This window comes from Chlorocebus sabaeus, chromosome 7 (genome assembly GCF_047675955.1).
Source record: "Chlorocebus sabaeus isolate Y175 chromosome 7, mChlSab1.0.hap1, whole genome shotgun sequence".
Lineage (NCBI taxonomy): Eukaryota > Metazoa > Chordata > Mammalia > Primates > Cercopithecidae > Chlorocebus > Chlorocebus sabaeus.
Genome location: NC_132910.1, coordinates 7,474,605 through 7,491,343, shown reverse-complemented (window position 1 = coordinate 7,491,343; position 16,739 = coordinate 7,474,605). Strand labels below are relative to the sequence as shown.

The 16,739-nt window shown below is 34.5% G+C and overlaps 1 protein-coding gene across 16 annotated transcripts in view; it reads left to right on the top strand.

Moving 5' to 3' along the window:
- ADGRL3 (adhesion G protein-coupled receptor L3) overlaps positions 1-16,739 on the top strand; it is an 846,373-nt gene that overhangs the window by 455,766 nt on the left and 373,868 nt on the right. For all 16 annotated transcript variants that reach the window (XM_037989342.2, XM_037989350.2, XM_073017343.1 and 13 more), the window contains one exon: positions 12,338-12,447. In XM_037989342.2, the coding sequence (XP_037845270.1) occupies positions 12,338-12,447 (110 nt within the window). The remainder of the gene's footprint in view (positions 1-12,337; positions 12,448-16,739) is intronic.

Below are 16,739 nucleotides of genomic sequence, written 5' to 3'. Positions count from 1 at the left end.
TATGTTCCATCAATACCGAATTTATTGAGAGTTTTTAGCATGAAGGGCTGTTGGATTTTGTCAAAGGCCTTTTCTGCATCTATTGAGATAATCATGTGGTTTTTGTCTTTGGTTCTGTTTATATGCTGGATTATGTTTATTGATTTGCTTGTGTTGAACCAGCCTTGCATCCCAGAGATGAAGCCCACTCGATCATGGTGGATAAACTTTTTGATGTGCTACTGGATTCGGTTTACCAGTATTTTATTGAGGATTTTTGCATCGATGTTCATCAGGGATATTGGCCTAAAATTCTCTTTTTTTGTTGTGTCTCTGCCAGGCTTTGGTATCAGGATGATGTTGGCCTCGTAAAATGAGTTAGGGAGGATTCCCTCTTTTTCTATTGATTGGAATTGTTTCAGAAGGAATGGTACCAAATCCTCCTTGTACCTCTGGTAGAATTCAGCTGTGAATCCATCTGGTCCTGGACTTTTTTTGGTTGGTAAGCTTTTAATTATTGCCTCCATTTCAGAGCCTGCTATTGGTCTATTCAGGGATTCAACTTCTTCCTGGTTTAGTCTTGGGAGAGCGTAAGTGTCCAGGAAATTATCCATTTCTTCTAGGTTTTCTAGTTTATTTGCATAGAGGTGTTTATAGTATTCTCTGATGATAGTTTGTATTTCTGTGGGGTCGGTGGTGATATCCCCTTTATGATTTTTTATTGCATCTATTTGATTCTTCTCTCTTTTCTTCTTTATTAGTCTTGCTAGCAGTCTATCAATTTTGTTGATCTTTTCAAAAAACCAGCTCGTGGATTCATTGATTTTTTGGAGGGTTTTTTGTGTCTCTATCTCCTTCAGTTCTGCTCTGATCTTAGTTATTTCTTGCCTTCTGCTAGCTTTTGAATGTGTTTGTTCTTGCTTCTCTAGTTCTTTTAATTGTGATGTTAGGGTGTCAATTTTAGATCTTTCCTGCTTTCTCTTGTGTGCATTTAGTGCTATAAATTTCCCTCTACACACTGCTTTAATTGTGTCCCAGAGATTCTGGTATGTTGTATCTTTGTTCTCATTGTTTTCAAAGAACATCTTTATTTCTGCCTTCATTTTGTTGTGTACCCAGTAGTCATTCAGGAGCAAGTTGTTCAGTTTCCATGTAGTTGTGCAGTTTTGAGTGAGTTTCTTAATCCTGAGTTCCAGTTTGATTGCACTGTTATCTGAGAGACAGTTTGTTTTAATTTCTGTTCTTTTACATTTGCTGAGGACTGCTTTACTTCCAACTCTGTGGTCAATTTTGGAATAAGTGCAATGTGGTGCTGAGAAGAATGTATATTCTGTTGATTTGGGGTGGAGAGTTCAGTAGATGTCTATTAGGTGCGCTTGGTGCAGAGTTGAGTTCAATTCCTGGATATCCTTGTTAACTTTCTGTCTCATTGATCTGTCTAATGTTGACAGTGGGATGTTAAAGTCTCCCATTATTATTGTATGGGAGTCTAAGTCTCTTTGTAAGTCTCTGAGGACTTGCTTTATGAATCTGGGTGCTCCTGTTTTGGGTGCATATGTATTTAGGATAGTTAGCTCTTCCTGTTGAATTGATCCCTTTACCATTATGTAATGGCCTTCTTTGTCACTTTTGATCTTTGATTGTTTAAAGTCTGTTTTATCAGAGACTAGTATTGCAACCCCTGCATTTTTTTGTTTTCCATTTACTTGGTAGATCTTCCTCCATCCCTTTATTTTGAGCCTATGTGTGTCTCTGCGTGTGAGATGGGTCTCCTGAATACAGCCAAGTGATGGGTCTTGACTCTTTATCCAATTTGCCAGTCTGTGTCTTTTAATTGGACCATTTAGTACATTTACGTTTAAGGTTAATATTGTTATGTGTGAACTTGATTCTGTCATTATGATATTGGCTGGTTATTTTGCTCATTAGTTGATGCAGTTTCTTCCTAACATCAATGGGTTTTACATTTTGGCATATTTTTGCAATGGCTGGTACCAGTTGTTCCTTTCCATATTTAGTGCTTCCTTCAGTAACTCTTGTGGGGCAGGCCTGGTGGTGAGATTCTCTAAGCATTTGCTTGTGTGTAAAGGATTTTATTTCTTCTTCACTTATGAAACTTGGTTTGGCTGGATATGAAATTCTGGGATGAAAATTCTTTTCTTTAAGAATGTTGAATATTGGCCCCCACTCTCTTCTGGCTTGTAGAGTTTCTGCCGAGAGATCTGCTGTTAGTCTGATGGGCTTCCCTTTGTGTGTAACCCAACCTTTCTCTCTGGCTGCCCTTAAGGTTTTTTTCCTTCATTTCAACTTTGGTGAATCTGACAATTATGTGTCTTGGAGTTTCTCTTCTTGAAGAGTATCTTTGTGGTGTTCTCTGTATTTCCTGAATTTGAATGTTGGCTTGCCTTACTAGGTTGGGGAAGTTTTCCTGGATAATATCCTGCAGAGTGTTTTCCAACTTGGTTCCATTTTCCCCGTCACTTTCAAGCTCACCAATCAGACGTAGATTTGATCTTTTCACATAATCTGATATTTCTTGGAGGCTTTGCTCATTTCTTTTTACTCTTTTTTCTCTACACTTCTCTTCTTGCTTCATTTCATTCATTTGATATTCAATCGCTGATATTCTTTCTTCCAGTTGATTGAGTCGGTTACTGAAGCTTGGGCATTTGTCATGTAGTTCTCATGTTATGGTTTTCATCTCTATCAGTTCTTTTAAGGTCTTCTCTGTATTGATTATTCTAGTTATCCATTCATCCATTCTTTTTTCAAGGTTTTTAGTTTCTTTGAGCTGGGTACATAGTTCCTCCTTTAGCTCTGAGAAGTTTGATTGACTGAAGCCTTCTTCTCTCAACTCGTCAAAGTCATTCTCCGTCCAGCTTTGTTCTGTTGCTGGTGATGAGCTGCGTTCCTTTGGAGGGGGAGATGCACTCTGGTTTTTTGAATTTCCAGCTTTTCTACCATGCTTTTTCCCCATCTTTGTGGTTTTATCTGCCTTTGGTCTTTGATGATGGTGACGTACTGATGGGGTTTTGGTGTGGGTGTCCTTTCTGTTTGTTAGTTTTCCTTCTAACAGTCAGGACCCTCAGCTGTAGGTCTGTTGGAGTTTGCTTGAGGTCCCTCCAGATCCTGTTTGCCTGGGTATCAGCAGCAGAGGCTGCAGAAGATAGAATATTGCTGAACAGCGAGTGTTGCTGTCTGATTCTTGTTCTGGAAGGTTTGTCTCAGTGGTGTACCCCACCATTTGAGGTGTGAGGTGTTGGTCTGCACCTAGTGGGGGATGTCTCCCAGTTAGGCTACTCAGGGGTCAGGGACTCACTTGAGCAGGCAGTCTGTCTGTTCTCAGATCTCAACCTCCATGCTGGGAGATCCACTGCTCTCTTCAAAGCTGTCAGTCAGACAGAGGCATTTACCTCTGCTGAGGTTTCTGCTGCTATTTGTTTAGCTATGCCCTGTCCCCAGTGGAGGAGTCTACAGAGGCAGGCCGGCCTCCTTGAGCTGTGGTGGGCTCCACCCGATTCGAGCTTCCTGGCAGCTTTGTTTACCTACTTAAGCCTCAGCAATGGCCGGCGCCCCTCCCCCAACCTCACTGCCACCTTGCAGTTAAATCTCAGACTGCTGTGCTAACAATGAGGGAGGATTCGTGGGCCTAGGACCCTCTGGGCCAGGTATAGGATATAATCTCCTGTTGTGCCGTTTGCTAGGACCCTTGGTAAAGCTCAGTATTAGGGTGAGAGTTACCCGATTTTCCAGGTGTTGTGTGTCTCAATTTCCTTTAGCTAGGAAAAGGAATTCCCTTCCCCCTTGTGCTTCCCAGGTGAGGCGATGCCTCACCCTGCTGCAGCTCTCGCTGGTCGGGCTGCACCCACAGACCAGCGCCAACTGTCTGACATGCCCCAGTGAGATGAACCTGGTACCTCAGTTGAAAATGCAGAAATCACCCGTCTTCTGTGTCGCTCATGCTGGGAGCTGGAGGCTGGAGCTGTTCCTATTCGGCCATCTTGGACGCGCCCCCTCAAATTATATTTCTTTAAGGTAAAGGAATGCTAGTGAAGTAACATATAAAAGAATATAGGAAATGAAAGAATTGGAGCTAGAGAATCACTTTATGAATCACAGATCTTCATTTACATACATTGCCATAATGTCCTCTGAAAGATCCTATAGTACTTTTAGTTTATGGTTTAGAAACAATTTTTTTCAAAAAAAAAAACAGAAATGGAGGCCTGGCACAGTGGCTCACGCCTGTAATTCCAACACTCATGAGAGGCTGAGGTGGGAGGATCGCTTGAGCCCAGGAGTTTGAGACCAGCCTGGGTAACACATCTCTACAAAAAGTAAATACGGTTACGTGGGCATGGTTATGTGTACCTGTGGTCCCAGTTTTTCGGGAGGCTGAAGTAAGAAGGTAACTTGAGCTGCAGAGATTGAAGATGCAGTGAGTTAAGGTCATACCACTGCACTCCAGCCTGGACAACAGAGTGAGACCCTGTCTCAAAAAAAAAATTTTTTTAAGCTAGATTAGGAGTCTTATTACTTTTATAACTCTTCTTAAATTGTCCCTTAAATTATAAGTGGACGACATCATTAAACTTTTTAATAAATGCTGAATGTATGGCTATAGTATATACATGGGAGGATTTCTTTTAGTTTTGATCATGATTAATATTTTTATTTCATAGCCATTTAGTTCTCTTTTTATTTGAAATCTAATTGATTCCTTTATGACCTACATATTTGTTTTCTACCATTATATAGTTGTCTCATCTTTTTTGGTCTTCTAAGTTCAGAATGAATGTCATATAAACATGATTAGGATATCATATAAACATGTCTCAGGATGACAGGCAGTAGAAAATAAGGAAATTACTGTCTTGAGGAGGAAAATAGAGAATTGTCCAATTGATTGACATTAAGCAAAATACTGATATTCATGCATCTATTTATGTTTTCTTCTATTGCTTCATTCCATCCTGAGAACTAAAAACCCATAGTTACTGTGATAACCTAAACTATTTTGAGATTTTAAACATTAATAGAATATGATGTGGCTTTTTAAATTATAAGATACCTGTAAAATATTTTTCCATTGGAGTATAATTCCATCTTCCTTTATGAATCATGCACTGATTCATCATATGTTAGATGCTATGAACTTCTTGGGTATACTAAGTGGATGTGTGTTTTTGCATAACACATGCTTTTGTATAAATGTCATTTAATAAGTGCTAGTATCAATGTTATTTAATAAGTGCTAATATAAATTTATAAATTCATATGATTAATTTTGCTGACAAAAAGGCACAAGGCACTCTTTTTAAAAACATTATCCTATCCTGTCTTTAAAAAGTCAGTGCTTTTCTTTGGAGTTTTATACATGGCTGAAAGTTCATTTAAAAAGTTCCTTAGTGTTGTGAGGAATAGTTTGTATACACTGACTTTAGAATGTGATAAACATTCATGATTGAAGGGTTTATTAACCTAGAATCCCTGTGAATTATATTCCCAGCATGTAAACACTACAATATTTTACCTAAATTATTTTAGGCTGGGTATGGTGGCTCACACCTGTAATCATAGTACTCTGGGAGGCTGAGATAGGTGGATCACAAGGCCAAGAGATCGAGACCATCCTGGCCAACATGGTGAAACCCCATCTCTACTAAAAATACAAAAATTAGCCAGGTGTGGTGTTGCGCACCTTGAGTCCCAGCTACTTGGGAGGTGGAGAAAGGAGAATGTCTCGAACCCAAGAGTTGGAGGTTGCGGTGAGCCAAGATTGTGCCACTGCACTCCAACTTGGTGACAGAGCAAGACTTCATCTCAAAAAAAAAAAAAAACATTTTAATGATACTGTGTTAGATCTATAGTGCTGTGCAATCAACTAATATCATGTTTATATGTCTATCATGTAAGAATTTTTAAAAATATAGGTATGTTAAATAAGGTATATGCTTCATGTACAAGTATGTTATAATCAAACATGAGATAGTGGGCTGCTAATTTTTGTCTGTATAATGGAAGTGAAAGAAGCATCGTTTTGTTGAAGTCTCCTTACACCTTAGTTTAGCAAGGTCCAAATTATTGTCCCATGACCAAGAATAATAAGGCATGTAAACACCAGAGAGTGAGTAAGGCAGAGTGGGATTTATTAAGTGACAGAAAAGCTCTCAGCAGCAAGAGGGGAACCAAAGATGGTTGCAAAAAATGGGGGTGAGTTCTGGGTCTTTTATGTGTCAGAAAAAGAGTCTTCTGTGGGTTCTGCCTTAAAGGAATGGGTAAAGTTCCCCCCAGGGGTATTGTGTCTGTTCTTGCCTGGGGTTGGCCATAGTAACTCCATCTTGATTACCTATGAGTGCCTAAATGAAACCCACAGTGGGGCTAAAGTCACAATGCTCATAGACTTATAAGGAGTTCAGGGTCATTGTAGGATGTCCTTGGTCCTTGTCTGTGCCTGCACAGGCAGTTAGAAAGTCCTTTCTGAGCAAGCATCTGGGTATAACAGGAAGTTCTTAACCACATTCCCTCCTTCTAGCTACATAACAGGGGTGGTACAGGTGTGTTCTTGCAGGCATTGTCCCTCTTCTGAGACCCTGCCTCTCTATCTGCCTAAACAGCCCCTACCTGCCTCCTCTCTCAATTTTATCGAAATTAGCAGGAAAAAAATAGGCTAATTATTTGAATAGTCAATATGCATGTAAATCCAGCAATATCATTTTTGCTATATGGTGCTGTATGTTGTGGCAAATAGAGGAAAAGTTTACCCAGAAATGACTTTCATTTTCACACTTAGCTAATTTTTCTTCTACACTGCAGTGAACCATGTTGAAATGGACAAATTAACAGTAAATGATTCTCTTTCCTATTACTAGTCCTGTGATTTGGGAAGATGTGTATCTTCTATGGCAGTCATGTGACATTCTTGAATTAACAATATTGCTTTAAAATTAGTGCTAATAACTAATGGAACTCAACATATTAACTAAAATTTATTAAACATGATCAATAGGTGACAGTTACATGTAAATTGGAGGTTTATATGTGGGTTAAATTAAAATTGCATGTATTTTTAATTGTGGAAAAATCTATGTATAAATAAATATGCATCATACCATTACTAGGCTCTGAAATTTATCTTTCTAATTTCCGTATGCCAATTTGAATCGTGAGGGCCTGGTTATATAATGCCTGATCTACATCATGACTGAATGAATTCTGGGGCACTCAGATATTTCACAGATGGTCTTTATTTCATCAGATCATCATAGTACTCTTGAGAACCTATCAGGTCAGGGTGAATTAAATCAGGGTCCCAGAGTGACCATGAAATGTATGACTCATTCTCCCACAAGACAGCAGTATCATGATTTTCAGGCCACTGTTCTGGACTCCACTGGCTATTATTTGATTACTGAGAGTCTGAAAAGCCATTTAATGTCTTCATTCCAATTCTATTTTCTGTAAAATTGAGGGTAGCATTATTCATCTCAGAAAGAAGTGACAAATAGGTTTAAAAGTATTTTCTCCCATTCTGTAACTTGTGTCCTCACTTAGTTAATTGTTTTATTTTCTGTACAGAAGGTTTGTAGTTAGATGCACTCCAATTTGTTTATTTTTGCTTTTTGACCTGTGCTTCTTGGGTCATATTCTCCCCAAAATTGCCCAGATCAATTTCAAGAAGGTTTTTACCTATGTTTTCTTCTAATAATTTTATAGTTTTAGGTTTTACATGTAAATCTTTAATCCCTTTCTACTTGGCTTTTGTATGTCATGTAAGATAGAGATCCAGTTTCGTTCTTCTTCATGTAGATATCCAGTTTCCCCAGCCTCCTTTATTGAACAGTCAATCCTTTCCTCATTGTGTATTCTTGGCACATTTGTTGAAAATTAATTGACTATAAACATGTGGATTAATTTGTGGGCCATCTATTCTGTACCATTGGTCTACACGTTTATTTAGGGGTTGCTATCCAATGTATACCAGGAATTTAAACACCTCTGTAGCAAGAAAACAAATAACGTAATTTAAAAGTGGACTCAGTCTATCAGCATTAAACATGATAAATATTTCTTGAAAGAAGACAAATGGCCAACAGGTAAGTTTAAAAGTGCTCAACTTCACTAATCGTCAGGGAAATGTGAATTAAAACCACAATGAGCTATCACTGCATATCTGTTAGAATGGTTATGTTCAAAAAGACAAAAGATAAGTGTTGATGACAATGTAGAGGAAAGACAATCCTTATATACTACTGATGGAAATGTAAATTAGTATAGCCGTTATGGAAAACAGTATGTAGGTACTTCAGAAAATTAAAAATAGAACTACCATATGATCCAGTAGTCTTACTTCTGGGTATGGATATGTAAAACAAATGAGTCAATATCTTAAAGAGATATCTGTAGTATCATATTCCTTCCAGTACTATTCACAATAAACAAGATATATGGAATTGACCTAACTGCCAATTAGCAGATGTATGAATAAAAAGTAAATAAAAACATATTTATATATAAATATATAATAGAATATTATTCAGCCTTAAAAATGAAGGAAACTGTCATTTGTGATAACATGTATGAACCTGGAGGACATTACGCTAGGTGAAATCAGTGAGACATCAAAAGACAAATACTATTTGATCCTTCTTATATGTGGAATCTAAGAAAGTCAAAACTTCTAGAAGCAGAAAGTAGAATGTTAGTTGCCAGAAGCTAGGGAGATAGGAGAAGTGGGGAGATGCTGATCAAAGGGTGCAAAGTTTCAGTAACACAGGATGAGTAAATTCTGGTAATCTAATGTACAGTCGGGTAACCACAGTTAACAATACGGTATTATATACTTGAAATTTGCTGTTAGAGTAGATCTTAAATTTTCTCACCACACAACACAGAAGAGATAACTGTATGATGGATATGTTAATTAGCTTTATTGTGGTAATCATTTTACATTGTGTGTATATATATATAAACATCAGGTAATAGGGTTACCGAAAAGCATGTTTTTAATTTATGTTTACATTAAAAATAAACAATGAAACTAAAGCATTTGAGAACATTAGATCACTTTATCTCACTTTTTTCATCTATAGTATTTTAGAATGATTTTCCTTTTATAAATTTTGAAAGAATCTTTGTGGACTAAATTGTTTACAAATCTTTAATTATATTTAATTTCATTTTAACTCACAGTAACTGAAGTCATTTAAAAAACGAAAGCAAAGGACAGAACCTTTAAACTCCTGTTTTCAAAGTATAGCTAGTCTTTAAACAATCAATATTATAATGTATTCTATATAAAAATAGTATTCCAGAGATTGAATCTATCTTTTTCCATTTTATTTTTAATAATCATCATTTATAATGAACTTTTGATACAAACATAGTAATAGAATCATAAATTATTTTGAAAGGTGAATGTTATAAATTACTGCTGTTTTATATAGAACAATGATGACAATGACTATAAATATAGGCATAACATTTTTTGTTTTATATACCACCAAACAGACACTATCTCATTAATTAGGAGGCTTTCTTGACTCATCTTCAGTTAATATTAAATAAACTATTTGGATCTCACAATGGTAACTATTATTTACAAGAGATAGTTGCTTTTATAATTTTCTTACATATAGATAAATAATTAGTAATTTACAACTTGATAATATATAATATATAAATTGGTCAATGCACTTTTAGGTAGGTAGATAGATAGATAGATAGATATGGATAGACTCCAGGTTATGTTTTCTAATCTAATCTATATAAACATAACCATTTGAAATCCCTATTGATTCGGCACAGCTTTCTGTGCAACATATACTTCCATAATTATAAATTTTAACTATTATGCTCTGGTCAGAAATGAGTAGTAAGCTGATCTGTTTATATCATACATTGATTATTTAAATAAAAGATTTACAGTTGCCTATTTATATCTGAAAATTACAAGAGTAGATATTGCTTCTAAATACATTTTTGAAATTAGAGGTATAGTAATTAAAAAGGTTTAATAATAGGGAATAAAGTGACTGTAGACCAAGATAAGAAGAAAAGGAGATATGTATAAATATTCACACATCAGAATTAATATTACGTTTACAGAATATTTACATCATATTAAATTTTATAGTGCCACTTTTCCATTATGTCTATGTTGAATGTGTTCCTGATAATTGCTAATTTTTCTATAACAAATACAAAAATAACTTTATGAGTTCATATCCCTACCTATTGTATTAAAAACCTTAGATGGATTTATGAGGTTGTATATTCAAGGTGTAATATGAAAATTGTATTGTTTTAATTGCTAAAAACATGTCACTTGACTTGAAGAGCTTATTCAAATAATTTCTTTTTAATATGAAAGACCTGCTATTTTAAGAAGGTGTGAGTACACCAAAACATCAAGATAACATATCTGTGGGTACATGTGTCAGGACAGTCACATTTACCTTAATGTTATTATACATTTATCTGATCATCAGCCTCTGACACAGAAAATCCTTACAATTTGTTAACTCTCAGTATTAGCTGTTATGCTAAATTGCCTGATGAGTATGGAGCATTAGCTTTTATTCATCTTTCACTGATAACACATAATATATTTTTCAGCTTAAGAAATTCATTAATGAATCAAATTTAATTTAGAGACTAAATAAAATCCTTGTTAAGCCTGACAAATGGTAGCCTCAGGTAAACACAACGTATTTTTACACTAAATCAACGTGAATTCTGCTCTAGATGTTCTTTATGTTGCCATATCCTTGCAAGTATTCTGAGGTCATGTCAGAGAACAGAACATCTCCGTAAGGAATTAACAGAAAAATCTAGCCTTGAGGTTATATTTCTGAAATGAATAAACAAGAACATAAAACACAGGGGATAATTAGAGTATCACATGTTATAGACTTAGTGCCAATATTATGGGTAGGAAAAACCATTAGTGTTTTATAGAAAAATACTTAAGGATAAATTTTTGAATTTAGAACGTTGCTGAGTGAAATTCACAGTAATTAGTCCACTGTGAATATGAGTATCTTTTTCAGAATTATAATTAATTTCAACATGTTTGTTTTTCCCCATGAATTAATCAATTCAGATTTATTTAGCCTAATTGCCACAAAAGTGTCCAAGTTTGTATTCATATTTTTTTTTCTCTTTTTCTGTGGTTTAGAAAGATTTATTTATTTATTTATTTTTGTGGGGACATAGTCGATGTGTGTATTTATGGAAACATGAGATATTTTGAAAAAGGCATGTATTGTGTAATAATCACATCAGGGTAAATGGGATATTCATCACCTCAAGCATTTATCGTCTGTGCTACAAACAATCCGTTTATGATCTTTAGTTATTTTTAAATGTACAATTAAATTATGTTTGACTGTAGTCACCCAATTGTGCTGTCAGATACTAGGTCTTATTCATTCTTTCTGACAATTCTTGTACCCAGGAACCATCCTCACTTCCTCCCCTCCCTACCCCTCATTCCCCTCCCATCTTCTGGTAACCATCTTTCTACCCTATAGCTTCATGGGTTTAATGGCTCCCATAAATAAGAACGTGCAAAGTTTGTCTTTCTGTACCTTATTTCACGTAACATGATAACCTCTAGTTTCATCTTATATTTATGTTTTAATAGTGGTATGTCATTATTCTTTTTACAAATTTAAAGTCATTATTTTATAGTATAAGATATTGACCTTTGTGATAAGTAATCCATGAGGATCGTATCATTATTTGGCTGAACAAAAGGACATGACAGTTAGTTCCTAAAATGGTTTTAATAAGTAGTAATATTATATTAATTTATACAAAATAAATTCAAATACTCATTTTTATTTAAATATTAACTTTTTACTAATTTGTAAGGCTCAGATAAAGCTTTTCAATACCATTTTTCATACCTTTAAAATGAATGTCATCATAGTCAGTGAATTTATTTTACAACTGCCTAATATACTCTGTGGTTATATTTTCTAAAATCTTTTTTTTTTTTTTGTACTGGAGTGAGTCTTTCCTATCAAATAATCTTTCCTGCTTGTGTTCACATTGGCAATATCCTGTGGGCCAGTTAGTGTTGCTTCAGCAATATTTAACTTCTAACTAGAAATTACGCTGAATTCAAGCAAATTTTAAATCAGTTAATATGAGCAAGCTGAATAGATTGATTTTAATGTCTAGTTTCTAAAAACTGTACTACAGATATTTTCTTAATAGGCCTAAAGCCCCAAATTAAGCAAAACGTTATTCAAATCTGTATAACAGGAACTAAAATAAAATTAATGTTGATGTTGATAATAATTTAACTTTGCATAAGCTTATTACTTCTTTTCCTTTCTTTTGACTTCAGATGCAATAACAGAACCCAGTGTGCAGTGGTGGCAGGTCCTGATGTTTTTCCAGACCCGTGTCCAGGAACCTATAAATACCTTGAAGTGCAGTATGAATGTGTCCCTTACAGTATGTATATTCCTATACTTTTCTTGGAAAGAGAAAAGATATTAAACTGTGTTTTGCATGCATTGACAAATATTCTCTATGAAAACATAAATCACATAAATTAAATGAAAAAATGGGCTAATATTAATTTTTGACAATCATAGACCCGCCCCGCCATCAGAAGAATTAGGTATTGCCTACCCTATCCTACAGCGTTTACTTGTGATTATTTCTGTATATGAATACCTATTCTAACACACTTTTCTTAATTAATGCAAGAATATAAAACATTTAGAAAACGGTTGAAGGAGTATTATACCAATTATCCAGGTCCAAGCAGATAAGAAGTGAAAATGAACAATACAATTATATATATAATGTATAGCAATTTATACATTTTGAATTTGATAGAAGAATTATATCTAAGCTTCATCTGCTGTCAACATTTTGAGAATTAGAAATATATTCATCCGGAAGGAGTAGACCAGAAAGAAAAAAATAAAGATTAAAAGAACTAAAGTACTCTTCAGACTATATGTTTTACAGCTTCAAGAATTATGTCTTTGCAATGTTTTTATCAGCTATGGTATATGCCAACAATGTGTCTTTTCTTCAGGAATAATGAAGAATCAAAAAATCTAAAATGAAACATTTTCTGACAGCATCTCAAAAAAAAAATTATCTAACTTGTTAATTATTTATGAGATTCTTAGTGAAAATCACTCAGAAATTATGTATTTTCATAATAGATATTCAGCTTATCCCAGAGATAGAAAACACCTGGTATCATAAACAAATCCTAGGTTTCAACTTCCTTTGATGTTTCATAAGAAGCAAAGAATCTGGGGATCAGCAAGTTTAGTTTTGTAAAGATATTTCTAGGCTTGCCTCATTCACACTTATTAAAGAAGCAGGACATTACTCGTGAGCTGGAAGTATACATACTTCAGTAATAGAAATTTGGCCAATAAGAGATGAATTGAAATTTTAAAATAGTAGTGAAAACAGTTGAGAGAAAATTTCATTCAGCTTCATTTATAGAATGAATGATTAGAGAAAGTTTATCTTGTGAAGTTTTATAAGCTGATCATTGTCATGAAAAAGCCTCAGAGTAGAGGATTTATTGATAGCTCATTTAGCTTACGCTTCTTGTATTGGTATCTCTATAGGCCCTTCTATTTGATAAAGCCCCTACTGACCATTATTATTCACTAGTGATATTTTAAGGGAATAAAATTTGTAAACCATCTTGGAATTGGGACAATTATACTTGGGTTGCACAATAAGACCTTTCTGAAATATAAAGACTCCTTTTCTACAAAGGCATTTTATTTAAAAATGCAATAAGGTGAACCTTGCTTTTAAAGACAGTTTTAGGAAACTTACACTCATATTGTTATGTTCATATTTTGAAACAAAAGGTGAAGTAAAATTTCAGATTGTAGATTTTATCATAATTTTTTAATTAAAGAATTTCACAACTGTCTCTTCAATTTCCTGTATTCCTTTAAAATGTCTTTGAGGATAGCCACTTCAAAATCTTCTGCCAAACTCATTCTGAAATATCATCTACTTAAATCACTTTAATATAAATAACTTGCTCATACACTTTTGCATAAAGGGATTATGGTTTACCACAGATTTCCTTTCTCTAATAAATTTTCAGAGATGGGCAATTTGGTTCCTTAATATCCTATATTTAGAGAATTCTGATCATCCTGAAAGTTTACTGACTACCTTAGAAATATTATATCAAAATATGTATCTAATAATTTCATTAAATAAGAATTATACACTCAGGTATACCCACTTGCCAGTTTATATACTGGTTTAATTTACACATTGTACCCCGATCGTGTCTGTTTAAATTATTTGGAATATGTTTCAGTTAAAAGTGTAACGTAGAATTGGAATTCATTTAATAAACTTAACATGATTTGAAAAGAAAATAACTTAAAAGAAAGTATAAATCATAAAATAAACTATAGTGACTCATTTGAAAGGCAGATTGGTTTAAGAGAAAGACAACCAGAGATCAGAGAACATGGGTGTATTTGTTAGTCTGTTTTGTGTTGCTCTGAAGGAATACCTCAGACTGGGTAATTTAGAAAGAAAAGAGGTTTATTTGGCTCACAATTCTGCAGGCTGTACAAGCAGAGCACCAGCATCTCCTTCTGGTGAGGCGTCAGGGAGATTTTACTCATGGTATAAGCTGAAGGGGGAGCAGGTACATCATATGGCAAGAAAGGGAGCTCCCAGACTCGGTTTAATAACCAGTTCTCACATGAACTCATTACCATGGGGAGGCCATCAAGCCATTTATGAGGGATCTGCCCCCATGACACAATCATGTCCTGCATAGCCCACCTCCAACACTGGAGGTCACTTTTCAACATAAGATTTGGAGGGGACATACATACAAACTATATCATTCGGTTTAGAATACAGTCTGATTACTTAACAAAAAGCTAGGTGCTTCTCCTGGATCTCACCTTGTAGACCTTCCTGGATCTATTAATAAATCCTGATTTATTTCAACACTCAGCTATTTTTTTTCTTTTCTTAAGCATAAAATTCATGACTCTCTAATGGTGAAAAGATTTACTTATTTAAAAGAGTTATTGTTTATTGACACTTAACCACATGCCGTTTTCTACATGGATAGTGTTTACATGCATAAGTTATTTAATTTTTACAAGATCCTCCCTGTTATGTGTGAGTATCACCATTTTTCTGAAGAGGAAACTGAAGGTCAGTAGATAAAGTGAAATGTCCCATGTGAAATATAGACTCGCTAGAGAATGGCAAGGACTAGATTTGGGTCTGTTTCTAATACCTGTTCTTAAGGACCTAGCTGTATTTCTCTCCATAACTGTTTTTCATTTATATTTTCATGAGCTATTAAATCTTCTATAGTATTTTTAACTCATAATTTTCATCAGTACATTAATGGTATGTGGTGAAAGATAAGTGCTTCAAGGGCCCGAGCCCTTTTTCTTAGTCCTTTACCTATTTATTTTAAAGACTTTTTGTTCTTTTTCTTAAAGCAGCAGAATCACTACAAACTTTTATTTTCCCAAACACTTTATGAAACTTTATGGTGTAACTAGTTTGTACCATGAAAATACTACATGCACTTTAGAATGAGGCTCCTAAGTAAAATACTTTTTTAATTTCCTGTATTAGAGAAAATCCTTGTGCTTAACAATATTTTATGATCCTTGATAAAAGGTCCCTATTTCATTAGTGTGAGGGAAGCTTCAGACCTAGGATTTAATATTAATATTGGAATTAAACAACTGAACAAACAATATAGGTTCTGTTTGTTATACAGTTTAGTAATACCCATTTCCATTTTGGATTTATGACCACAAACTTTAGTGTTTATAGTAATATATTTACTATTTATGAATGTTTTATTCTTAATATTGATATGTGGAAGAAACATTATTATTATTTTTATTTATACATAGTCGTGTGTGTGTCTCTGTGTGTGTGTGTGTGTGTGTTTCCATGGCAATATTCATTTTTAAGATGAGACTTTTTCATAGAAAAAACGTAGAAAAACAAAATTTATAGGAAAACGTAATAATAATGAAGCATATTAAAGGTAATATAGACAAAGAGTCAATAAAGTTCATTGTATCACATAAGAGAAGTAGAGTTTAAAGTATCTGAGGAAAGCTTGCAGTAATTCTTGCACGGAATTTTAGGAGTCACTAAATAGGTACATAATTGAACAATAACAACTTTAGAGGAATTTTAGCTTAAATTAATCAAATGATATGACTTTTAAAGATGCCAGTGAGAAAGAAAATAAGAAATTAGTTTTTAAACTGTTTACTGAGACCACTTTCTTGGAGTGTTTTGTACTCCTTTTTCAGAATCACTGAAGTTATATATTTAATCTTATCTAAGTCCTACCTTCTTACTTCTGTTCTGTTTTTTCTTGTTTGGGTTCACAGACACACTTTTTCTGAAAAAATTTGGAACAGATGAATCAATACTTTCTCTGTTCCTCGCACACCTCAGTTGCAGTGTGACTTTTGTAGCCTTTGCATTTTCTTAGGAGGTTTAATATTCTTCTTTAGTGGATATTTTCTCCCCAGGAGATGACCCACATATTCAAGAGGTTAAACCTCACATTTACCAATGCCACGTTTTTGCTCTTCCATCTTTCTTCTTATTCTCACCCTACCTCCTTCCCTTCTGACCTGATTTGAGATTGAAATTGTGTCATCTAGAGCTGCCTTCATTCAGCAGGGTTACAGGGATGACTTGTATTCAAGAGAAGACAATAAAACAACTAACCA